We start from the raw sequence: 25152 nt of genomic DNA, 5'->3' as shown, positions 1-25152 counted from the left end.
GGGTCATGCCTCCCCCTAGCTCCCCAGCTGCCTGCTGCCTGAGACCATAACCAGGGAGCCTTCTGTTGGGGGTGCTGCCTGCCTAACCTGCGGGAGGGAGGAAATTGGCCCTTGTTCCAAAGCCACTCAGTTCTGTGATCAGCTAAGAGTCTGTCTATAGTTTCTCCAGGGATAAACGCACACCTCTGGTCCCTTTTGAGAGCAACCAGGCATCCTTTATGCTGGACTTGAGCAGGGCAGGGTAGTGTCGCCAGTGTTTGGAGGACGGGGTTAGTGCAGTTTCTGTAGCAGGTGCTGTAAGAACAGAAGTGCTGGGCCCTGGGAGATGGTGTCTGAGGGCAGTGTGGGATGTTAGCTCAGGACCAGGACCTCAGGAGCACCTTGCAGATCTCCAGTGCTATGCCACCCAGATCTTCTCCTGTGCTTCCACAGGCCCCGCGTCTCCTTCCCTCTCACTGAGCCCGGCTGAGTGCCCAAGAGCCAGTCCCTGTGCGTTAGCCCTTAAGAGCACCCGGGACTCAAGCAGACTCCCTCCTGTTTCCAGTGGACAAAGTCCCTGCTTATTTTTACTACCAGATGCTATGCAGGCCCTTCTTCCTGGCCCTGGTGCTCTGGTTTGGCCCGGTGTGAGACCCCACTTTCCTCCAGGGAGTGCTTTTGCAGGCCCAGTATTTCTCTGGCTTCACAGCCTCTGCCCCTGGGTGCAGGGACCAGCCCTCTCCACGTCTCCACCCATCCTACCAGTCTCTGTGTAGCTTCTTTTTCCCAGGCATTTGATACACTCCTGTTCAGGCGTCTCTCTGTTGTTTATTTAGGTTGATTGCTCTAAACTTTAGCTGTAACTCAGGTTTGGCACTGGGAGGAGGTGTATAATGCTTTCACCTACTCCGCAGCCATTTTGGAATACCCCCAAATTGATTTTTTAATAATGTTAGTTTTATTGACTTCAAGTGATTTTCTGAAAGAATAATGTTTGGGTTATGAATTCAATGACCTTTTTTTTTTATTGTATTTGGAGGAAATAGGGTTAGATGGTCACTGCGATTTTTTTTCTATTCTGAATTCCTTAATAAACCAAGTAAGTTATAAAAGTTTGCTTTCAAACTTTAATGGCTTTCAAGTGGGTAGTAGTTTGTATTTATCATAAAATGGATTTATAGCAAAAAGCTTTAGTGCAGGTTTGGTTGTTTATGATTTTTAATAGTGATTTGTTTTTTGTAAAATTATAACCAAAAAGGTTAACAGCTATGGAAAGAAAACAGAAACATTACCTACAGGAAATAATTGCCGTGATTTCAGGAATAATTTCCAGTATTTAAAAAGTTTTTCTGCCTTTTCTTTTTAGAAAAAGACTAACTTAGTCATTCTAAGCTCTACGACTCAGATCTGTTTAGATGATTTTAACCTTAGCATTAACCTTATTCATTTCATTATTAACTTTAAGAACTATATCCTTTTTTTTTTATTGTCTAAAGTTTTACATATGTCTCCTTTTTCCCTGATTGATACCCCACTCCAGCCATTCCCACCCCAGTCAAGCCCCCACTGCCCCAGTGTCTGTGTCCATTGGTTATGCTAATATTCATGCATACAAGTCCTTTGGTTGCTCTCTAACCCCCTCCCCCTCCCCTGCCATTTGTCTCCTGATCTATTCTTGTTCTTCAAATTATGTTGATCATTATACCCCACAAATGAGTGAGATCATGTGATATTCATCTTTCTCCAACTGGCTTATTTCGCTTAGCATAATGCTCTCCAGGTCCATCCATGCTGTTGCAAATGGTAAAAGTTCCTTCTTTTTTATAGTGGCATAGTATTCCATTGTGTAGATATACCACAGTTTTTTAATCCACTCATCTGCTGATGGGCACTTAGGTTAAGAACTATATTCTTAATTTCAGTGAACATTTATTTTACTTAGGTTCTATAAGTGCCATGATATCACAGTTTTATTTTTATGGTATATTGCAGAAAACTATTGGAACTTTAGAATATTCGAATTTTAGAATGATTGTCATTGTAATGTATTCTTTTTTTTTTTAAAGGATTTCATAGCCTGCAATTTTTATTGCCAGTCAGTAATTGTTCAGTATAATAATGACTTGTGTTTTAAGAATCTTTTATGATTTGCAAAGCATTTTCACATATATTTTTATTATTCAGTTCTCATAGCAATGGAATCTATCAGTATTGTCATCCCTACACTTTACAAATGAGGCAACAGTTTCAAAGAGATTGAGATTTGCCTAAGATTTAAATGGAGCTGCATTTCTGGTTATGTTCTTCCAACTCAGAGCTCTGTATCCTTGGATTGTTTCTGTTACATCACTATAATTTACCAAACAAACATAGCTGTTTTTAGAAATTAAGTAAATTTCCTTTAAAGCAATAGTTCTCAACCAGCCCCATTCTCCCCTCTCACTCCTCGCCACCCTCCACACACATTGGCAAGTATATGGAGAAATTGTTGGTTGTTGCACAGTGGGCTGGGGTTGCAGGTGCTACTGGCATCCTGATGAGTAGAGACCAGTGAACTGCCAGACATTCTGCAAAGGACAGGTGCCCCCTCCCCCCAGGGTGTGATCCAGCCCAGAGTGTCAGCATTGCCACAGTTGGGGGTCTCATGAGCAAGAACAAGGCCTGTTTGCCGGTTCTTGACCTGGCTATCCAGGCACCTTCTTACATATCTGTAATGTTTTCTACTCCTCCCGAATTACTTAAAATCTAATTTTTGAGGTAGTTTAATATAAAGGTGATTATATTTCATATATTTCGTAAATTGGGATATTTCAGTACTGTTATTAAGAATAAGCATTGCTAACAGAATAGTCATGGGGGGATGAAAAGTACATCATAGGGAATATAGTCAATAGTATTGTAGTAACTGTGTATAGTGTCAGGTGGGTATTGGAAATAATTGGGGGTTTACTTTATAAATTATATGATTGTCTAACCATTATGCTTACACATGAAACTAATACAAAATAATATTGGATATAAACTGTAATTAAAAAATAAAATTTAAGTAAAAACAAAAGAATAAGCATTAATAACTGTGCTAAATATATTATATATAAACTAGAGTTTTCTGACAAATAGTTCCTGGGTAGGAGAATAAAAATTAAACCAAAGCACAAATGTTTTATTTCAAACCAAAATTTTAATGTTTATTTGATTTTCTAGTTTTACTTAACGTAGGTTGAATGCCAATAAAAACTATATAAAGTACTCTTAAGTTTTATTGGCAGCGTTTAGTTTCTGTGTTTCATTTAATGCTCTGCCTGTTTAGTTATGCCAGGTGTGTTTTTTAGAATCATCCAGTCTGTGCAGAATTTAGAGTGACTAGGCTCTTCCAACCACGAACTTACAGAGGGATATCTCAGAAGTATTCCTTCGTGTTGTGGTGACAATGCTGTGCAACCTAACCATTGACATACTGTAACAGCTTAGAATAACTGTGATAATAGAAAATGTGAGTTTCAGAGTTTACATAAGCACTGCACATTTCATAGAGGTTTCATAACTGAATAATAATAATTAAAAAAGAAAAGCATGTCCTGTAGCTCAAAAACCAGCTCAATCTCTGTCGAGTTGGTCATATGCACTTACTGATGATTTTATTAGAAAGGATTAGTTTTAAACATAAAGACAGTAAGACTCTAAGACATGAGAAGTTGAATATATGATATCAATCCATACTTTACCATTATTGGAAATATTACAGTATTACCTAAGTTATTAAAGAAAGATTGGGAATAGTATACTGTATTCTTCATATCAGTGTGCTTGTTAATTTTGTTTTTTTAACAACAAATGAAAGAGTACAGATTTTGCTACATCAGGCATTCCATTTATAGTACAGTTCTTTTGAAAATATAAAGGGTGTCCCAAAATTCACGCAAGATTTGAATTTTGCGTGAGCATTAACAACAACAACAAAAAAATAAAAGCCTAATTTTACTTGGTTTATTGAATCAGATTCTAATATCTGTTGCCCTTTGATTTCAATCCCTTCAATTTGATAAGCATTACCAAGTACCAATTATGGCCCAGGAGCAGGGACAGTGAAGACCAATGAAGACCACGGCTTTGTGTATGTGCCAGCAAAGCGGTGGAGGCCATTTACCCGATGTGCTATTCCATACATAACCCTATACTGTATACTTTATGAATCAATAAAAAATACAATTTTTAATTATAAACCTGTGTTTTCTATCAAAATTACTTCTTGTGTGAATTTTGGGACACCCTTTACTTGATAATAAAGTGTTAAATACTGAATGTTTTATTTTTTTGAGAAAGAATATTCAAGCATGAGATTATGCAAAATCATTTGTGTGCATAAGAAAACTGCAATTGATGCTGTTTCTCTTAATTTAGATGTATCAATAGTTTTGCAAAATTCTGATGAAATTTTTTGTCCTAAAGTAAAGTCACTGGATGTACCATATGGGAATAGATTTTTGCTTCTGAGCATAATACCACCATTATTAATAGAGCTCAAGTATCCTAAATGTAACAGCTTTTAAATTTTATATTAAATGGACATTATTCATTGGTAATTACTACTTTCTGAAGTTCCCAAGCTGAACACTCATTCTACTCAAAACACAACGAAATGTTGCTGGTTGTATTTCCCAGTACTTCATCGGGTTCTGGAATAAACTTATTGCACTGTATAAAGATTTCTTCATCTTTGACACTGTTGGGCAGAAATCATTCACTCCCACTTTCGTAATTGAATTCGAATGAAGGAAGATTATCTGTTGTAGTAGGAATAAGGATGGATTTAAAATACATAGTAAATGTGAAAAGAAGATAGTCTATTTCTAGTTTATGTTATACTGACTTGAATGTATTTCACTTAAAATACATGTACTCATTTATGCTTGTTAAATACTTAATTTAACAACTCGGGCCCATGCGTTATATACAGAAGTGCTCTATGTGTGAAGTGTGGCGTCAGACTCATGCCGAGGCCTGGAGCACTCGCCTGCTCGGCACCACTCTTCTCTGCACAGCTGCAAGTGTGTGTGGGTCGCCTCAGTGCCATATTGGCAGCAGTACGTTTAAAGTGTTAGACACGAACAGAAGGATGGGATTTAATGCTTTAAGAATTAGGCTTGCAATATGAGTGTGAAGAATTGTTCGCATTTTATGTGATTAAGGGAAAGAATTATAGAGCCGCTTTTTTGTAAGTTTGTTTTATAGAAAAAATATGTCTGTCGACATCTTAAATACATATCTGCAATACATCATCAATAGTTGAATATTTGCACCAGTGGACAAAATACAATTTTATAGGCTGTGTATATGTCTTTAAATTAAACTATTACTCAGAGTGGACAATATAGAAACTTTCCTTCATTCCCTTAACATCCCTTTAAATTCCTTCTTTGGTTTTTTTGGGGAACTGAGATTTCTGGGAAGTAAAAACAATCTACTTAACTGACAGCATTTGGCATATAAAAAAGTAGGAGCCTTTTGCTGGACAAGCTAAGTGTTGGTTCTGGCTGTTAGGCATGAGAACTCGAGGCATTACTAAAGCCGTTCAGTTTGACATTGGAGTCCCTGTGCCCTGTGTCTCAGGGATTCTGTGACGATGCTTTCTGAGCTGTGCATTTCTCGCAGCTCAGTGTCAGTGCGAGGGGTTGTTTCCCCAGCCTTGGTCTCACTGGGAATGGGAAGCAGTGCTGGACAGGGTCTGTTGTGGACATTCACTGAATTGTGCCAGTATGACTTGTGTTCTTCTCTGTTTGTGTTATAATTTTATTTGATGTTTAAAATGCTAGCAAGATTATGGGTAGATTTAAGAGCTTCCAAAGCTGGGATCAGAGCTATGGAGTAAGTAGGCAAAGATGGGACAGCTCAAGAGAAGAAAGACTCAGGTCATGCTCGCTGGTTAACAGTAGACATTGAAATGGAGCATTTGAAAAATTCAAAGCAAAAGTGATAACCATAAGATGAACCCTTACATATAGCACTTCCATATTGATGGCTTGTATCTGACAGGAGTGTAGTTAACAAAACTTGTCTAAAGATAAATAGGAAAGAAATCTAGAGGCAAGTAGCTCAAAGCCTAGTTTTGGTCTCCACATGTTTTTGCTTCTTGGAAAATGAGAACATTGTATATCATAGCAAGGAAAGCATATGAAGAAAATGGGCTAAAGTGAAGTGGGGTTAAATAGGGATTCTTTATTTGAGGTCCATAGGTGAGAATCGGGGAGATCTGTGAAACTTAAAATTCCGTGCAAAATACTGTCTTCATTTTTGTTCTTGGGAATCTCTATATTCGATTCTCCAAGGACTCTGTGGTCCCTCCCTCATAAGTTAGGATTTGTCAAACTAGAGGGGAAAGATTTCTAATAATGAAAAACAAGAAATGTGAACCTATGATGTTCCAAATACAGACTTTTGATTTTATATTCTTGCCTTAGTTTTTAAAGAAGCATACACTTCTAATCTAGCACCGCATTGGTAGTGAAAATACATAGGACCTTGTCCCCAGGGTCTGCCTTCATGAAATGTTTTCAGAGTGAAAGGATATGTGATTCTACTTGGTTTCCTCCCGCCCAGTCCTGCCGTTACAGAGCCACTGCCATCCCAGAACCCTGAAATTCGTCGTCCCTCTGCCACTGGGCCTTAGTCTCCGAGGGAGAACGGGCAGGATGGAAATGGGTACCTGCGTGTACTAGTGATGTTTCTGTGGAAACCCTTCTCTCATGCTCTCTTCCTTGACCCTTGCTACTTACTTGGTCTGTGCTTTAGGTACTAATAAGCTTCATAAAAACAAAGAAAAGCACGCATATCTACAAAACACAAGTAGAATGTTTTACCTGAAGGTATTTCAACTCCTGTAATCCTGAAGGGATTTTTTTTAGTTTATTGTGTTCCAGGTGTATTTCTCTTATGCGTGGTATGTTAGCAAGACTCCCATTTTCAATATCTGTGATTCTGTTGTTTCCTAGGCCCAGCCTAAAAATGATATAAAATTCATCAACTCTTAAGCAGATAGTGTGATCAATTCAGCTCAAAACACGACTGAGTTAGAAATATAAACCTTTCCTATTTATATTTATATTTGTGTTCAGAGAAAGGTATTTCATGGTTTTATTTTACAGCCCTCTCCACTGTCAGAAAAATCTCTATGTAACTTCTATTTTAAAAAAGGAACATTTGAAAAGTGTCATCTGCCCTGGCCGGCTTGGCTTAGTGGTCAAAGCATCGGTCTGCACGCCAGAAAACGAAGGGTTCAACGCCTGGTCAAGGGCACACACATGGGTGTCAGGTTCCAGGTTCGATCCCTGGCCCTAGTCAGGGAACGTGCAGGAGGCAACCAATCAGTGTATCTCTCTCATATTGATGCTTCTCTCTCTCTCTTTCCTCTTCCCCTCTCCCTTACAATCTTCCACTGCCTCTAAAAATCAATGAGAAAAATATCCTCACTCCTTGGGCGAGGATTTTTTTAAAAAAGTAAAGTGTCTTGTGATTCTACTTGGTGCCCTCTTTCATCACCAAGACAGAATAGTAGCAGTTCCTTCCAGTTTTCCCTTCACACTCTCCAGTAGCACCAACAATAATCTTCATTAGGTCCCTAGACACATTCTCCAGGAAATTTCATGAATATTCATCATATAGACTACCACTTGCAAGTAAGGATTGGGGAACTTTTACCTTTGCAGATCTTTGTATCGTTTAAAATCCTCGAGTTCCACATTTGAAATTTTATTATAATCTAAATGAAGCTCTAATAAAGTTGATGGTAGCTCTAATGATAAGGAAAGAAATGTATGTTAGATCAAGTAAGATCAGCCCCATTGGTTATTTACTTGTTGAGATTCACATTATAGACTTAGGTATTTTTTTAGGGATCTGTTGTTTTTTTTAAAACTTTTTATTATGGAAAATTTCAAACATATACAAAAATGGAAGCTAGTATTATGAACCACCATGCTGTTGCCAAGTTTCAACAATTATCTTAATTTTTCCAATCTTGTTTTATCTACACCATTAGTTATTGATTATTTTTTAATTGAATTTTTGGGTGACATTGATTAATAAAATATCAGTTTCAACTGTACAATTCTGTAATACAACATCCGTGTATTGTATTGTGTGTTCACCACTCAAAGTCAAGTCTCCTTCTGTCACTCTCTCTTACCTCCCCGCTCTTCCCCGGTCATCACCATACTGTTGTCTGTGTCTATTAGTGTTTGTTCTTTTGTTTGTTTGTTTTGCTTAATCCCTTCACCTTTTTCATACAGCCCCCCAACCTCCCTTCCCTAATTATTGATTATTAAAAACAATTGATTTGTTTTTATTCATTTTCCTAATGATCTCAAATATATTGTTGATTTGTTCAAGTCAGTATCCTAATAAAGTTTATCCAAGTACATTTATTTGGTTCTTAAATCTGTTCTCCTATTACATTCTCCCTCTTCTATTGATTCGTTTCAGATATTGATTTGTTTGAGGTATGCATTTGTGGGTTGAGCTAACGACTTCCACAAGGTAGTTTATCATGGTCCTCTAGCCCCCTTACTTCTTAGGACCTAGTAGTTAGATTTAGAGTCAGACCAGATCAGACTCAGAGGAGCCCTTTCCCTGATGGTCTGAGCAGTCGTTGGTGCTGCTGGGCCCATTACTTCTGTAAGAACGGGAACATGGGCCGACGTTGTTCCTCAGTGGTAGAGCATCAATCTACGAACCAAGAAGTCATTGTTCGATTCCTGGTCAGGGCACATGCCCAGGTTTTCCGCTCCATCCCCAGTGGGAGGGGTGCAGGAGGCAGCAGATGTTTCTCTCTTATAATGTTTCTATCTCTCTATCCTCCTTTCTTCTCTCTCTAAAATCAATAAAAACATTTAAAAAAAAAAGAATGGGAAAATCACGATGATTTTCCTGATTTTGTCATTCTTTAAGCATTAGGTAGAATTCTTCTCTAAAGAATTTTCCTTATTTATTTACTATGTGATACAGTTTTACAGAAAAGGCAGCATAAATGCTCAATTCTTTCAAGAAATGAATTAGTACAATGCCCAGAGGTGACCAGTGAGTTTTTTAAATATCACTATGAACACGTGGTTTTTTACTCTATTTGATATATTTGGTCCATTACAATATTTATTCTTTTCAATTAGCAGTAGTTTCTGCATAAATCAAGAGAAGCATCTCTCTCTTTTTTAAATCCTCACCTGAGGATATTTTTCCATTGATTTTTAAAGAGAGTGGAAGGAGGGGGAGAGACAGAAACATCAATGTGAGAGAGACACCCTATTGGTTGCCTCCCACATGTGCCCTGACTGGGGCTGGGGTTTGAGCCTGCAACTGAGGTACATGCCTTTGACCTGCATTGAACTTGGGACCCTTCAGTCCGCAGGCCAATGCTCTTTGCACTGAGCCAAACCGGCCACGTGTGGGCGCGCACGTACAGTGCGATTGAAACTTCGTGGCCCATGTGCAGAAGTCGGTATTTTGTGGAAGAGCCACACTCAAGGGGCCAAAGGGCCGCATGTGGCTCTCGAGCCGCAGTTTGCCGACCACTGGGCTAGGGCAAGAGAAGCATCTCGTAATTGCTTACTCTGCCAGTGCCACCTGGCCCATGGCAGTCACTCTGTGAATGCTTGCACCTCCTCTTCTTCAACCTGTGTGTTCTGACCCCAGGCCTCCCCAGGTTAATTGAAGCTGGAATATAAGATAGTAACCAGAAAATTAAGTTAGATTTTATTTTATTCTATGTCGGACCTGGTATTATATGTAATACTTAGTATTAAAAATATAAGGTATTATTTGTCAAATAAGGGTTTTAGTTAACTCGCTGAGAAAGGTGTTCTATTTTTCAACTCTTGCTGAAACATTTCCTTCCTATATTGGTGGCAAAGACTGATGAAGGTAGTTAAAACATCCTTATAAATATCAATATTCTTCATGACTGAGTTTATGTTGATTCCAGAATCTATTCTGAATTTTAAAAGTAAATAAACTAGAGAGCAGGAAAATAATTCTAAACTGAGAGTGTTCTAATTTCTTGAATTCTGATTAGTTGAACCTAATTACATTTATGAAACAACTACATACTCACTTCAATATGTAAGAGAAAAGGTTCTCTTTTCAAAGACTTTATATATTAGTTGAGCAAATGCATACAAAAATCACTAGAAAAAGTTCACAGAGTGTGCTAGCCTACTCTAGAATATTTTATAGCAAGTCAAAGAAGAGAAATATCTGCTCATGTGGAGGAGGCAGGGAAACTTCTTGGGTTTGTAGAACTTAAGGGGACTTCTCCCTAGGCCTGGAGAAGGTAGGTAACCAAAATGAAAAGTGTAGGCTCTGGAGGATAAGTGAGCAAAAGTATGAATTTGGGTAGAAGCTCATTGACTGCCAACAAATATCAGCATACTTTTATACAGGTATTTCTATTCCTGTCCTATCTTCAAACAAGCCTCTCCTCCCCTCCACACAATACCATTTATTATAAAGTAGGATTTTCCAAATGAATAGGAAGAAAACAGTTTCACTCTCTTTATGTTAACTTGTCAGGTATGGTAAGGACTTGTTCATCCTGCCACAAGGGGCAGTGATGGTTGAATTATAACATTTAGGCAGTCTGCCTTAACATTTTGTTGTTGTTGTTAGTCCTTACCTGAGGATATTTTTCCATTGATTTTTAGAGAGAGTGGAAGAGAGGGGGAAAGACAACCAGAGAGAAACATCAATGTGAGACACATCCAGTTAATGGTCATTTAAGGATGGCATTAAAAAATACGTTATTTTACACAAAGTGAACACAAACCTTTAGGAATTGAGGTCAGTTTTGCTTCTGCGATTCTGACATGGAACACTGTCAGCCCTTCAAACGCCCCTGGCTCAATCCCATTGTTGTCGAGAGGGTTTGCACTCATTTCTGTGGGGGAACCACATGACTTAGCGGGTGTTGTGTAAGGAGCCCACCCTGCAGGGATGCACATCCCAGAAAGCAGGTGCGTGCTAGGCTGTCACTCAGTGTGTCTGCTTCTGTTTCCTTACTTCTCGGTCAGTCTCAGAAAAAAGACTGCTTTGTAGGTTGGACTACAATAACAGGTTTACCATTTTGCTTTCAATTACTAAATCAATAATTTATCATTCTCTTCCAATAATAAGCATGGTCAAGGATTCATTGTAGTAATATTACAGTAGAAAAAAGATCAGCTTTCATATAATTCAAAATATTTGTTTGCCAGTGTACATTAATTTGTTACCTAAACTTTTAAAATTATTAGTCAATAAAAATTGTTACTTGATTAACAGAAAAAATAACCAAGGAAATGCCAGTAAGTGAGGCTATTTGGGAAGGGCAGGTACTTGGCTGAATTAAAGTGCATAAATGAATAAGAATATTGGTTGGGAATTTTTAATGGATGTTGAGTGGGGAGATGGCATGGTTATTCCATGGGTGTAAAGGAAAAACAGAGTGGAATTTAAAATGTACAACAAAAGTCCTTAGCTCAGTAATCTTAAAGCAGTTAATGAAAAGTTAGATGTACATTCCAGACAGTGTCTGAATGAACTTTCTGTACTGTATTTGAGTAGTTTGTTCAGTACATTTAGAATACTACCTTTAAATTTAATGATTAACAGATTTTACCGATTACGGAGCAGTCAGAAAACAAAAACTATACTACTTATTTAAGAGAGGAGTCTAAGAGCTCGTGTGTGTGTATTACAAAAGGCATCTTTCAGTGCTATACAGTTTTACATTTTATTTGATTTGTAAGTGGCTTATCTAGGTAAAAAATACTAGATTCAAAAATTTTTTAGAAATTATCAGTCTTAAAGGTTAATAAGGATAAAAATCTCTGCCTCTATGTATTACTTATAATTTCTAAATGTCTCATTTATTTGCAAAAACTTACCCAGAACATGTAAAGCATTCATCCCTTTGAATGTTTCCTTTTGTATTTTCTTAACTTTATTATCATGAATTCTGAGTTCTGCTAATGATTTAGGAAGATTAAGTGGTATTTCATTTAGTTGATTGTGGGACAAATACAATCTTCTCAACTTCTTTGTGGTTTGAAAGGCTTTGGGGTGTATCTTTGTTAGCTTATTGTTGTTCAGGATCAAAGTCTAGAAGAAAGATAGAAAGTTGCACCATATTAGGAAGCAGATTAACCTGCCAGTATACTGAGTTGGAAGAGTGCAAACCTTTAATGAGTGGTTTTTGTGTCTTTGGTTTATTTTGAGGAGATGATGTGTTCACATGGCTGAGGCCCCTCTAGTTTCCACTTCTCTTTATGGCAGTGGTTGGTAGTGTTATCTTTATCTTACCTTAGAATCGTTTCACTCTGCAGAATTAAGTTTAACCTCACTTCTTTTGTGTTTCCTACTCTTTACCATTTTCCCCAGTATATAGACCTGTCCGAATAAGCTCCTACAAAGTGCCCTCAGGCATATTTCAGATACTGGGGACATAGTGGGGATCCTGAGGAATGATTTAACCCTTTCTCAGTTCTGTGGGACGTCTCCGTGTGACAAGGCAGCATCCCTTAGAGGAGACAACAACCCGATAGTAAAAACACTTGGAGCAGGTGACTCTGCCTTCTCCACTGCCAGCCCCTGTGCCAGCCCCTTGTGCCCTGTGGAGGGTGTTGGCTGCTATGATCTGGGTCCCCTGGGACATGGGAACTTCAGAACCCAAACTGGGAAATCCTTGGCAGCCAGGACTTGTCAGTCACCCTAGTAATTATTTTCACTTCAAAATGAACGTTGCTTAATCCTTATTTTACTGCCAGGTTTTTGCAAGTGTTTCCCCAGGGGGAGGGCAGGTGGTGTAGCATTCCTCAGGCCTTTATCCCTCTCTGCTGCCCAGATCCTCCCATTCTTTCAGGCGGCAGCTCTAGGGTCATTCCTCTTATGAATGTTGTCCCTAGTCCCATTCTGCAACAACCTTCCTGTGGTTTCCAGACTGAGTTAATACGCCTTTCTGTTGTTATTCATGTTGTTGGTATTGCACAGAAGAGATACAAATAAATTCTCAGTTAAATTTGACAGTTAAATTCTCTTTATTATTATGTTTAGCTATTTCCGTGTAGGCACTTTGCTTCTCCCTTTTCTGTCTCTTCTTTCAGACATCATCAGTGCTGTTGGAATTTTTACCTGAGAAAAGGTAGGGCTAGGAGAACAAATGAAACTACAGTTTTTACCAAATGGTAACATGTACTCCTTTCTGAATGCATGATGCCAGTTATAACTTTGTTCTCTTTTCATTTGGTTACACTGCAGTGTGCAGTCAGGCAAGGGGGGCGGGGGGACATAACAACTTGATGAACCTTCACTCAACCCTTTGAGGTCAATTTAGCAAAAATTATGTTTTTCCTTCTGGTGGTGAGGAAATGGGCACAGTGCAGACAAGTGACTCGCCTGCTCTCCTGTCTGACCCACCTGCCTGCCCTCCAGTCTCCCTTCCTATCTGTGCACTTCCTGTGTCTGCACTGCCAAGAGCCCACAGGGAATGTGTGCCTCAGGCAGGTCCTCCATCACGTCTGGGTGTGTTCCCCTCCCTGGGTAAGACATGCCATTGTCAGAGCTTCCTAAAAGGAGGTATAAGGAGTACACATGGGGTGAGCGTTCTGATGGCATGCCATCAAATGCTGCCCCAGCAAGTCAGGTGAGCAGGTTGTCTCCAGGTGATTTGTACTTTCAGTGTTGGCTTTCATATAATAACCAAAAGCCCCGATGCACGCAATTCGTGCAAGAGTAGGCCTTCCTTCCCCCGGCTGCCGGCACCAGCTTCCCTCTGGCACCCGGGACCCTCCGGCTGTCTGCAGGCACCCGGGACCCAGGCTTCCCTCGCAGCCACGGCTTCATCCGGAAGGATGTCCGGTCTAATTAGCATATTACACTTTTATTATTATAGATTCCAAAAGGGGTAGTTACAGAGCCCTACCCAGTATAGCTCTGGCTTCTAGGGAAGGCCAGACAATGAGAAAAATATTAGCCTTTTAGAAGTAGCCACTATGATGAGTGTGGCTGTGACAATGGGCTGGAGGTGACCTGTGAGTGCATGTGTGTGTGTATGTAAGGATCTCACTCACTCTCTAATGCTGTGTTGTTCTTGTGTAAGAACCACGAAGCTAAACAAGTAGCTGAAGCATAATATAGAGAATTCACAGAATATCTAAAAACATTTTTATTCTCTTTACACACAGGCACTGATGACACTAATTAAATAAATGTTTTGAGATATGTAATGTACTCACAGGTCAAGTATAAAGCATGTGCTCTGCAGCAGTACTTTGTCCAGTCTGGAAACACTGCGCTGGTGGCTACCATAGTCAATGGCGGTATGCTGGCACTAACATGGACTCACTCATCTGGTCTCAATGACTGTTCTGAATTCCACCCCTTTTACACCTGGGCTGGGCTTAGAAGGTAAGCTGCCTTCCCAGTGGACACTTCTGAAGGTGCCAAGATTTGAGCCCCGTTGTGCCTTACTGTAGAGCACTGCACTCACCCTCCAATACAGTGCCCCCTCGAAACTGCGCCCTAAGAGACCATCAAGGCGCCTAAGATGGCTTTGCCATCTTCTTATTCTTCCTTCCCACTGATTGACAGGACTACATGTGGAAGAAGTCCCTGGAATACTCCTAAAGTGCAATAATGTTATGACAAATTAAGTTTAAAACTTCTTATGGTTTTGGTATTAAATATGACATTAAATATTCTTGTGGTCGTATAGCTGAAAATAGGTTAAGAAGTGGTAGAAGCATTCATAGGCTCTATTTCCAATGAAAATATATATTGTCATTTAGATATATTGCATGTGCCACTGTTAGACATTTATGGTGCCTTAAGTCAATTGGTTTGGGTACCCATTTCCTTAACACTGCATGCTAATAAGTTCCTGTAAATGCTCATAATGTTATTCATGTTAGTGTATAGTGACTGTGACTACCTAAATAGATCATAAGCTCATTTAAGGACCATTTAGTTAATTCTTATCCCACTGCCTTTCACCTGATTGTTTTCAGTAAACATCAGTTGAATTAAATCTATAATTTTTCATTAACCAGAACACCACTGAATAGCCAAGTTTCTGTTCTCCTTCACACAGAAAAGTTAGACTTACTTACACAAACACAATACGAGTGATTATTTTAGCAGTGATAGAGATTTTCACGTAAATATTTGAAAATATGAGCATATATTCTTACATAAAGTGAAGTGAGTCCTTTAAAATCATTTTCTTTGATTTCCTTAATTTTATTGTTTTGAAGGTCAATCATTCGAGTATCCAATGGAATGTTGCTTGGGACAGAGGACAAGCCTGAGAAATAAACAAACGTTAGATGTACACTCTGCTTAGAGGAGATGGCTGATATGTTTGGCTGTGCACTTGTTAAAGTCCATGGTTACCATTAATAACAGATGACTTAACATGTAACGTATGACAAAAACATTGTTCTTTGGAAAGGCCTAGACCTTTTCCAGTCATTTATCTTTACGAGATGTCTGGCTGGTCCAGCCGTCACCGCTGGACTGCTGCCTGGGGCCCTGGCGTGGAAGAGGCTCTAGGGGGGCTGGCTTCTGTGGGTGCACTTTGACTGAGGAGCATTCAAGTTCTTTGCACATTTTTGGTCTGTTGTGCTACTAAATTGGAGCCTATGGGTTTTGATCATTTTAAGAAACTACATCTTCTTTGTGTAGGTACTCAATAAATATTAATTCAATTATTTTAAAAAGGCTTAAATGATTTTTCCCTTTTGAATTAAAAAACAAAAAACAGCTCTAGCCGGTTTGACTCAGTGGATAGAGTGTTGGCTTGCATACCAAAGGGTCCCAGGTTCAATTCTGGTTAGGGCTGGTGCAGAAGGCAACCTCTCTGTCTTTACCTCTCTCTCCCACTCTTCCACTCTTCCTAAAAATCAATGGAAAAATATCCTCGGATGAGGATTAAAAAACAACAACAAAACAAAAAAAACTAGCAGAAAATTACCAGGAGCTGTAATGGTGCATGTCTTCCTTACTTTTTTTGCTTTTCCTGGATGGCTGAACATACCCAGCCCTGCTCATTGTCAGACTTTCCATACAGTAGTTATCTTGATGAGTATGGGATCTTTTATTTTCCTCATATTTTATTGTTCAAATGTAACATGTAGAAAAGCTGAAAGAATTTTACAGTGAAAACCCATATTCTTTTTCTACCGTCAGTATTTTACTATACAAACTGTCCATCATTTCATCTTCTTTTCTGCATTTTAAAGTGAGTTTCAGATGTTAGTACAGTCAGTGGAGCTATCCTTCCTCCTGAAGGGCAGTGTTACATTTAATAGCCTCGCTGAGGACTTCAGTATCTAAATCTTGTGACTATGAATATTTCACAGCCTTCTCTCCTTACTTTAAGGTTGACAGCTCTTTTAAGAAGTTGGACCATAGATACGAAAAGGGAAAAGGGGTTAGTAACGTGATGGGCTAACAAGTTAGCATTTTGTTAGATGATTCTGGTTTGAGAAAATGAAGTGGAAGGTCTTACAGGAAGCTGGGCGTCCTGCAGAAGGGCCGGTACCACGGATGCTGACAAGCTTCCTCCCACCCTGCCTCTGATGAAATTAGGAGGGCTGAAAAGAATTCCATGTTCTGAGGGAGAAGAGTGACAGGTACCCAAACGCTTTTCGTTGTCAGTGTCATGGGGAGGTGCAGTATCTGCTGCTAATGGTGGGGTGTCATGTTAAGGTCTGTGCCAGTACAGATTTCGTTCAGTAGATTTTTATTTTATAAGCTAATGTTCAGGGGGACACTATTTGCAGATAGCTGTCTGTCTGGAAGCTGGTGGTTTGCAGCTCTCTGATGACAGGCTTGTCCTGGAGCAGAGCTGGGGAGCGGCTAGGAAGGCCTTGGCCTCAGGATGCTGTGCTGGCGATGCGCATCCTCATAGTCATAGCCACGGTGAGCCAGCCCAGTTCACACCCAGCGGGGTCAGTGTTTCTTGCCTGGGATGCAGCTTAGAAATGACAGTACATTCTGATATTTCCTAACTATAGCTGTTTCTCATGACAGGGTCTGTCTCAGCCTCTGAGTGTCTCCTTTCTGCTGCTCTTCCACACTCTTGCTGCTGTGCTTCCAGACTAGCTTTTCTCAAACATCACTTCATCTTATCATCCCCATCACAGCAATGCCAAAGGTAGAGCTTAAAAACCATTTCTTTCTAACCTATATATTCCATTAAGATTTTCCCACTGATCCTAGTTCATAATCTTAACGAGTGCTTTCTGTTCACCTCTCGTACTGTCCCTTAGTAGCACACTTGTTAAAGTCTCTGGAGTGGATTGCAACAAGCTTTGGCCACTGCCCAAGTGCCATAGCCACAGGACGAGGCACCGAGTGCTCAGACTCACTCTGCAAGCGGCCCTGATGGCCCCGGCCCCTGTGGAGGGGTGCTAGACCTTGGCTTCCTGCAGTGTGACACATTTGAGTCACCCCTCTTTTGGAAATAGCTGAATACAGCAACTCTTCATGTAAATCCTATCACATCCTCTTTTTGAGCAGGGTCTGAGTGTGCCCCTCTATTTGAGAACACATTAAAGTATTAAAAAAATAAAATAGCAGAGAATTACACATTTTTAACAGACTTTAAAAAGTAATTTAGTTCAGCCACTTCTTTTATAGACACTTCTATACTCAAATCACTAAAAACAAATAGGGAATTGTCTTTAAATGAGACTTCACAACTCTGTAACCTGTTCATTGTCCTGGACAGTTGATTAGTTTTTTAGTGTAGAGTTTTACTAGAAAGCACAATCTCAACCTTCTGGTACCCTAAGGTGAAGAAACTGCAGTAACATCCATTCCTTCTGAAGGAAATGAAATCGAAGCATTTTGGTTCAAATTTGGGTAGAGAAGTAAATGTTTTATATATGAAATTCTCATGATTTTCTAGATTTTTAAAATAAGTTTGCATGTACTTTGTGGTTTGTTATACTTTTCAAAAATTAAATTTTGTCAGAATAGCATTATTCTCCAAAACACGTTGACATGTTCTTACCTAGATCAGAACAGTGCACAACTCTTGAGTAGCACTGGCATCCAAACGGACATGTTGGAGACAGATCGAATGGGAAGAAGGAGTTAATTGGCTCTCTTGTTGGAAAAAGAGAGTTGTCACCATCACCGTCACCATCACCGTCACCATCACCTTCATCTTCCATGTCCTTCAGCATCATATTCTTCAGCGTCATGTATGAAGGACGAAATAAGGGTTTGGCAGAGCACAAAGCCAAGAAAACCAGGAGCACACACTCCTTCATGTTGTCTTGTGTACAGGGCCAGTCTAAGACTAAGTAGACATTGAAGATTAAGTTAACAGTGAAACACAATTCTGCAACTGAACTTTTCTCAGAAGTGTCATTCTTGTCCACCCGAGAGTAAATTTTGCAACCTTTTAGAAAGCAATTCAGCAGTATGCATTCAAAACTTTAAAAAGATTTTTGTTTTTCATCCAGTATTTATGCTTTTAGAATCTAATCTCAGGAAGCAATGCTAATGTGCATAAAGATGTTCATTATAGAATTATATATGACTAGAGTCCTGGTGCACGAAATTTGTGCACTTGGGGCAGGGGGTGGTCCCCTCAGCCCAGCCTGTGGCATCTTGCAGTCCAGGAGCCCTCAGGGAATGTCTGACGGCTTAGGGGAGCGGGCCTAAGCCAGCAGTCGGACATCCTTAGCACTGCCGCAGAGGCAGGAGAGGCTCCTGCCACTACCACTGTGCTCGCCAGCCGTGAGCCCAGCTTGTGGCTGAGCAGCGCTCCCCCTGTGGGAGTGCACTGACTACCAGGGGGCAGCTCCTGCATTGAGCATCTGCCCCCTGGTGGTCCATGCGTGTCATAGCAACTGGTCATTCCGCCATTGGGCCGAAACCGACTCTCTGACATCCCCCGAGGGGTCCCAGATTGTGAGAGGGTGCAGGCCAGGCCAAGGGTGCCCACTGGTGCACAATTGGGGCTGGGGATGGATGCGGGAGGTTGGCCAGCCGGGGAAGGACCGCAGGAGGGCTCTAGGGCATCTCTCATTCTGTCCTGATCGGCTGGACCCCAACAGCAAGCTAACCTACCGGTTGGAGTGTCTGCCTCCTGGTGGTCAGTGCACATCATAGCAACTGGTCCACTGGTCAACTGTTTGCCCCTTGGTGGTCAGTGAACATCATAGTGAGCAGTTGAGCAGCCTTAGCATATTATTAGCATATTACACTTTGATGGGTTGAACCGCAGACGGGATGACCGGACACTTAGCATATTAGGCTTTTATTATATAGAATAGCAAAAAATTAAAAATGGCTAAAGGGAAATAGTAAAGTGAAATATGGTATATTCTTGAAATACTTTGTAACCTATAAGATATTTTCACAGCCCCAGCCAGCTTGGCTCAGTGGATACAGCGTCAGCCTGTGGCCTGAAGGGTCCCGGGTTCGATTTCCGGTCAAGGCCACATGCCCAGGTTGCGGGCTCAATCCCCAGCCGGGGGCATGCAGGAGGCAGCCAATCCATGATTCTCTCTCATCATGGATGTTTCTCTCTCTCTCTCTCTCCCTTCCTCTGTCTGAAATCGATAAATATATTTTTTTAAAAGATATTTTCACAGATGTTTAAAATTATGAAATATTATTTTTTAAGGAAAAACAAATATAAAAATTTATACTTAGCAAACAAACAAAAACCCTGACACAAATATTCTAATTGATGATAATCTCTGGGTGGTAGAATGATGAATGACTTCTTGTGTCTTTTTCTTTTCTTACTTTATAATGAACAGTAAGGGCAACTTTTAAAAAAAGTTGATTTTGAGAGACAGAGAGGAAGGGAGAGGGAGAGAGAGAAGCATCAATGTGATAGTGACACAGAGGTCAGCTGCCTCCTGCATGCCCTCCATTGGGGGTCAGGGATTGAGCCTGCAACCTGGGCAGGTGACCAGGAATGAAACCGGCTACTTTTGAGTGCACAGGACAATGCCCAGCCAACTGAGCCACACATCTGGGGTTGATAGGAAATTCTTTATGTTAAAACCAAGAATGTCTTCTGGCACATTTTTCTCTCTTTACTAATTTTGCCTTCTATTAGCCATGTAAAATTAATCTTATATTTTTGTATTCTTATATTCTGGTTACTTCAAAAGAGAAGTCAGGCGAACCTTGATTCCACAAGGAACTCACCATTTACAGCAGGGCGGGGAACCTTCTTTCTGCCAGGGGCCATTTTTATATATAAAACATCATTCATGGCCACACAAAATTATCAACTTAAAACTAACCTGCTATATTTGGTCAAACATTTAATTAACTCACCCCTAATGCCTTTGGCAGGCCCAGACCAAATGGTTTCTTGGGCCTGTGGCCCTCGGACCAGACGTTTTCTTTATCAGTAGAAAAATATGGAATGTCCAGGAGGGAATACTGCATAGTAATGTTTTCCCCCCTATTATTCAGAAAGAATATTCTCATTTAATATGATGTGACTTTTAGTTGTTTGTCCTTATTTTAAGTTTTGAGTTTATTAATATGGCTTAGGCTCTTGCTTGATTAGTTTTGAAGGTATTTATATTGTGTTACTTATAAAACTAAAATTTGTCTTGTTCTTAGGAAGATTCAGTATTTTCCCAATATAGACCAGTTTTGCCAGAGTTTCTTACTCATGGAGAGCTCTGGATTTTGGTTTCAAGTTTCCCTTGATCAGAATAATATTTGGAATATGATTTCTGTGCTGATCCTGGTATTAACAGAGCGTGGCACATAGAGGCTCCTCCCTGGCCCTCTTTGCCTCTGAAGAAGCTGAGGCCAGCCTTCTCACTCCTGCACTGCCCACCTACTGTGTGGCTTTTGCCTAGTCCCAGGCCCACAGTGACTTCCAGACAGTAACCAAACTGTCCGAGGAGAGGCTGGGCTGAGAAGTTTGCCCAGATTCCCAGGGTTGGCAACGGACCGAAGAAATGTCTTTCTGAAATTGCAAAGGCTCCTGTTTTCCACTTCAATGTTCCACAAACTTGGAATGGAAAATTTGTCTAAGTGAAATGGTATTTCCTGTCAGACACTATTATTAGGGAAATACGTTATTGCTTTTAAATCCCATGCTTGGCAGCTTTTCCCTTTGGCTGAAATATTTATATCAGTTCACAAGTGCCAGTATATCAATGTTACATAACATATTCTGCACCTTCAGAGGTGGAATCCAGACTAAATTCAGGTGTAAACCAGGTCAGTTAAACATCCAAATATGCATTTGGAATCTTATTCACAGCACCTTTTGGTCGTGGAAACTGATACTTTTAGAGACTAGACTTTCCTTAAAGAAACAGTTAACTTTACCTTAGAAGTATAAATAACATCTGATAAAAGAACTTGTTGGCTGCTTTTCCAATTTTTGTCCATCAGTTTTTCAATGCCTTCTAGCAACCTAGCTGCTGTCTTAAAAAGCAAAAACTTCTTCTTCATTTTTCTGCCGTTCCCTATGGTTCCTTAAGACTTGTGCTTATAAATCAGTCTGTTTTGTCTCGAATCTTAGATCAAGTATAAAATATTCTGTTTTAATATTTTTAATATGTAGTCGCTAGTTGTCATAGAGGCCTGAATGTCCCCTCATCTTCCCAGCACTACACAATGTTGTGAAATATGGAAAACAAAATATCAAGATGCTTTTGCATATGTGTGGGCTTTGGATTTACTTTTTTTTTAAACTATTCAATGATTCTTGGTGGGATTAAGTTTTAAAAGTACTTTATATTTTTTAGAGAGATCTAGATCCCTCAGGTTTCTCTGTGATTTAATCCTACACATGTGGCCACCATTCCCGATTGTCACACCTCTGAGTAGGTTAACAAGAAAGAATGCTCTGCTCTATTTAAATTATGAGGAAATAAAATACCAAACACATTGTTTGATTTTCTTAAATCTAAGATTTAATACAAAATTTACTTTGGGATGGGACAAAAGAAAACTTTGTTTTAAATTCTGACTTTATGGATTTTTGTGAAAAGAAGTTCCTGATTTTTTATGTTGAATATAGAGCTAGTTAAACTGTTGCTGATCATTATTCTTTCTTGAAATTATACGGATTTCTGTTTTTACTGTACAGTGCCATTTCATCACCTAAGGATAAGGAAGACATTTATCAAGGGAAAATATGAACATTCAAATGTGTAACTAAAAATGAAATTTGAATAATTCATATATTTTTAAATACATTAGAAAAAATAGTTTTACATTTCAAAAGAAATATTTACTATTTCATTTAATGTATTTGTGATATTCTCAAACTTCCTTATCATTAATTATTAAGGTAATATTATTTTCCTAAAAGAAGATACAGATGTTTGTTTAAATGATTTTTTACAATTAACTTTGTTAGCATTTATGGTAAAGCACAATGACAGTTTTTCACTTAGCTGCAAAAAAAAGTCACAATTATATTGAAAATAAATTCATTATATGTAAAACAAAAAGCTAGAGTTATTTTAGGTTGCTATGTAATTAAGTACTGATTTTAAAGAAATTAAACAAACTTTAAACTTTATCCTATAATTTACAAGCATTTATGTTAATAATATTAATGTCCCTTTAGTATCGACTATAAGGTAATTGTCTACTGGTACATGAAAAAAACCCTCATGAAAACATACCTTGTAAGAAGAGAGCAAGTCCTCAAGAAAGTCGAGTTCCCCAGCATGTGCCACTTCTCTGCAGGGATGTCCTCATGTACTCTGCAAGGAGAGGAGGTGTCACATGTACAGAGGACTGTGTGGCTGCCCCTGGGGTAAGCTGCTTCCACAGATTAGCCCATGTTAGTGCCGAGAAGCAAGATTAAAGCTTGTTACTGCTCATGTGTTTTCCATCACTGTTTGTATTGTAGCCAAGACTTCTAGCTAAACTCTAGACGTCTATTGGAAGATTCTGAAGAAAAAGAGTGCTTAATAATACATGGCAGCTGGCCACTGAAAGTACATGAAGTCATTCAAGAAATCCTGATTTGAAAAAATACTTTATGAAATTCTTAAATGAATGCTTACAAATTACAAATTTAAAAATCACCCTATATAGTCCAACAAAATATTTATCAACCTTAGTAAAGAAGATGAACATTATTGAAGTATAAACCCAAACTCCAAGTGTATCTGAGACAGGAGCCATGCTGTTGTTTCCTTCTGTTGACAGAAGCTACCGCAGAGAGCATACTTCTCAAGATTTCCTTTCAAAGCTTTTAACCCTCCTACAGGCATGTTGGGAACTGCAGAGCAGGCCCTGTTAGTTCTGATATGGCATAGACACCTGGATCCAGGTGACACCTGCTTGGATTTTCCCTTTTCAAGAGAATATCAGCCTTGACAACAGTTTTTTAGGGAGGACTCTGGAGCAGAAAGACGTCATTCTCAGAGAAGAAAGGAACTGTTAGCATACACTTTCCCACTTACCCTGAGAGAATGCCCAATTCCTACATCAAGCAAGGTGCATCCTTCCAGAGAGGACATTGTCCTCCATCTGCTGAGAAAGCCCTCCAGTGCTGCAATGCCGAGGTCCTGGTGCTGCCCGGGGTCCTGGCGTGCAGGCCTGTTCGCACAGCGAGCCTCCAGTCAGCAGTTTGTTCTCCTGCCGTAAAGATCTGACCATCTTTTCCCTCCTCCCAGAAAAATGGCAGCTCCAGCCAAAGAGAGAGAGAGAGAGAGAGAGAACGAGAACTGTGGCTCAGGTGTGTCGGGTGGCCAGCCCCACCCAAATAAACTACCCTTTCTTGGGCCTGGAGGTGGACCGTCCCATGCACAGGCCCCAGGAGCCGCGGCTACCTGAGGGTGGCAGCTTCCGGTTTGGTGAGAATGCTTATGTCCTGTTGATTCAGTTATGTGTAGTTCAGAAATGGCTCTTGTTTTTGAACTAAACATGTTACCTTGATGAACTGGGAAATTGTGAAAGTTGATGTGATTTTATTAACCTGAGTTCCTGAGGCCCTTGGGCATAATCATATTTGTTATGCACAATGTTTTATTTTTTAACTTTTAGCAGAAGTATATATGACAAAATATAAGCACATTATAATGGTACCGCTCAACTTCACAAACTGCACCCTGAGCAAACCGCAGCGCGGCCAGAGCCTCCCCAGGCGCAGAGGCCTCCTGGCTCCGCACGCAGCCCTTCCTGGCGTCACGGGTGCAGGGCAGCCAGGCCGTGCTTTCTCTTCTGTGTCTGCTTTCTTCATTCAGCATTAGGTTTTTGAGACCCCTCCGGGTCCTTTTGGTTAGCAGTTATTTGTTCGTTTTCATTATTGTATGGTGTTCTATTGTGTGAATATGCCACAAATCACACACTCGATATATAGTCAATGGGTTCTTTCCCATTTGTAGCGCGGCTATGAACATTCTTTGTCTGAGGCTCATGTGTATGAAGTTTTGTTATGTGCAATTGCTGTATTTAAAAGTTTCAGCTTCTCTTGGAAAGTAAAGCTTTGTCAGTGTGTGCCACTCCTTTTACCAGGCACCGCGGGGCTGGGGTGGAGTAGCAGCTCTTCTCTCAGTGCAACGTGTGCCCCTCCCTCTGCCTTGGCCTCTGCTCACCCGAGTGTCCATGCCTCTCTCCTTTCAGGCCTGTCCTCTGCACAGCTCTTCCAGGTGGATTTCTGCCTCTGCCTGCAGAGCTGGGAGCACTGTGGGAGGTGGTTTTTGTAAAGGTGTGTTACAGCCATTTTCTCTCCCCTCTCGTGAGCCCTAAGCATATCTTCCTCCAGCATCCTGCTTCGCTCTGGGCAAAGGGCTGGAGAATGATGCTGGCGGTGGTGCAGACGGTTTATTCATTCCAATCTGCAGAGAGTGTGGCTAGGGACCCCTCCAGGGCACAGACCCTCCATAGTCTGGGGACTGCACCTCACGGCTGTGGAGATGGCCCAGCAGGTGTGGATGCCATTTGGAAAGACCCAAAGTTTCCCCCACAGCTCCACAGGCGTTCCAGATGCTGCAGTGTGCCTCCTCTGCCCTGACAGAGTGAGAAGCAAATGTCCTGCTGGGCTTCCTGTCAGGGCTCTGTGGAAGGAACCCATCCTTCCCACATGTTTATTTGTATTGTTTGGTTTTGCTTCATCAGGCTTTGCTCTAAATGTCGGAGAGTTACTTTTACTATATCAAACAATATTGTTAGGAATCATGAATA

The 25152-nt window shown here is 40.2% G+C and overlaps 2 protein-coding genes across 2 annotated transcripts in view; one reads left to right on the top strand and one right to left on the bottom strand.

Moving 5' to 3' along the window:
• The window catches only part of CENPP (centromere protein P), a 258055-nt gene that overhangs the window by 131578 nt on the left and 101325 nt on the right, over positions 1-25152 (top strand). The gene's annotated exons all lie outside the window — the stretch shown is intronic.
• On the bottom strand, positions 3559-22865 carry ASPN (asporin). The gene is made up of 8 exons (XM_070400820.1): positions 22641-22865; positions 18020-18310; positions 15192-15304; positions 11892-12105; positions 10793-10903; positions 7675-7768; positions 6837-6975; positions 3559-4763 (listed from the first exon to the last, which is right to left on the bottom strand). The coding sequence occupies exons 2-8, from the start codon at positions 18279-18281 to the stop codon at positions 4566-4568; spliced, it is 1131 nt and encodes a 376-aa protein (XP_070256921.1). The 5' UTR covers positions 18282-18310; positions 22641-22865; the 3' UTR covers positions 3559-4565.

The sequence above is a fragment of the Myotis yumanensis genome, unplaced genomic scaffold, assembly GCF_028538775.1.
Source record: "Myotis yumanensis isolate MYYU_CA2020_CCGP unplaced genomic scaffold, mMyoYum1.0.hap1 SCAF_21, whole genome shotgun sequence".
Taxonomy (NCBI): Eukaryota; Metazoa; Chordata; class Mammalia; order Chiroptera; family Vespertilionidae; genus Myotis; species Myotis yumanensis.
This window is presented reverse-complemented; position numbering and strand designations above follow the sequence as displayed.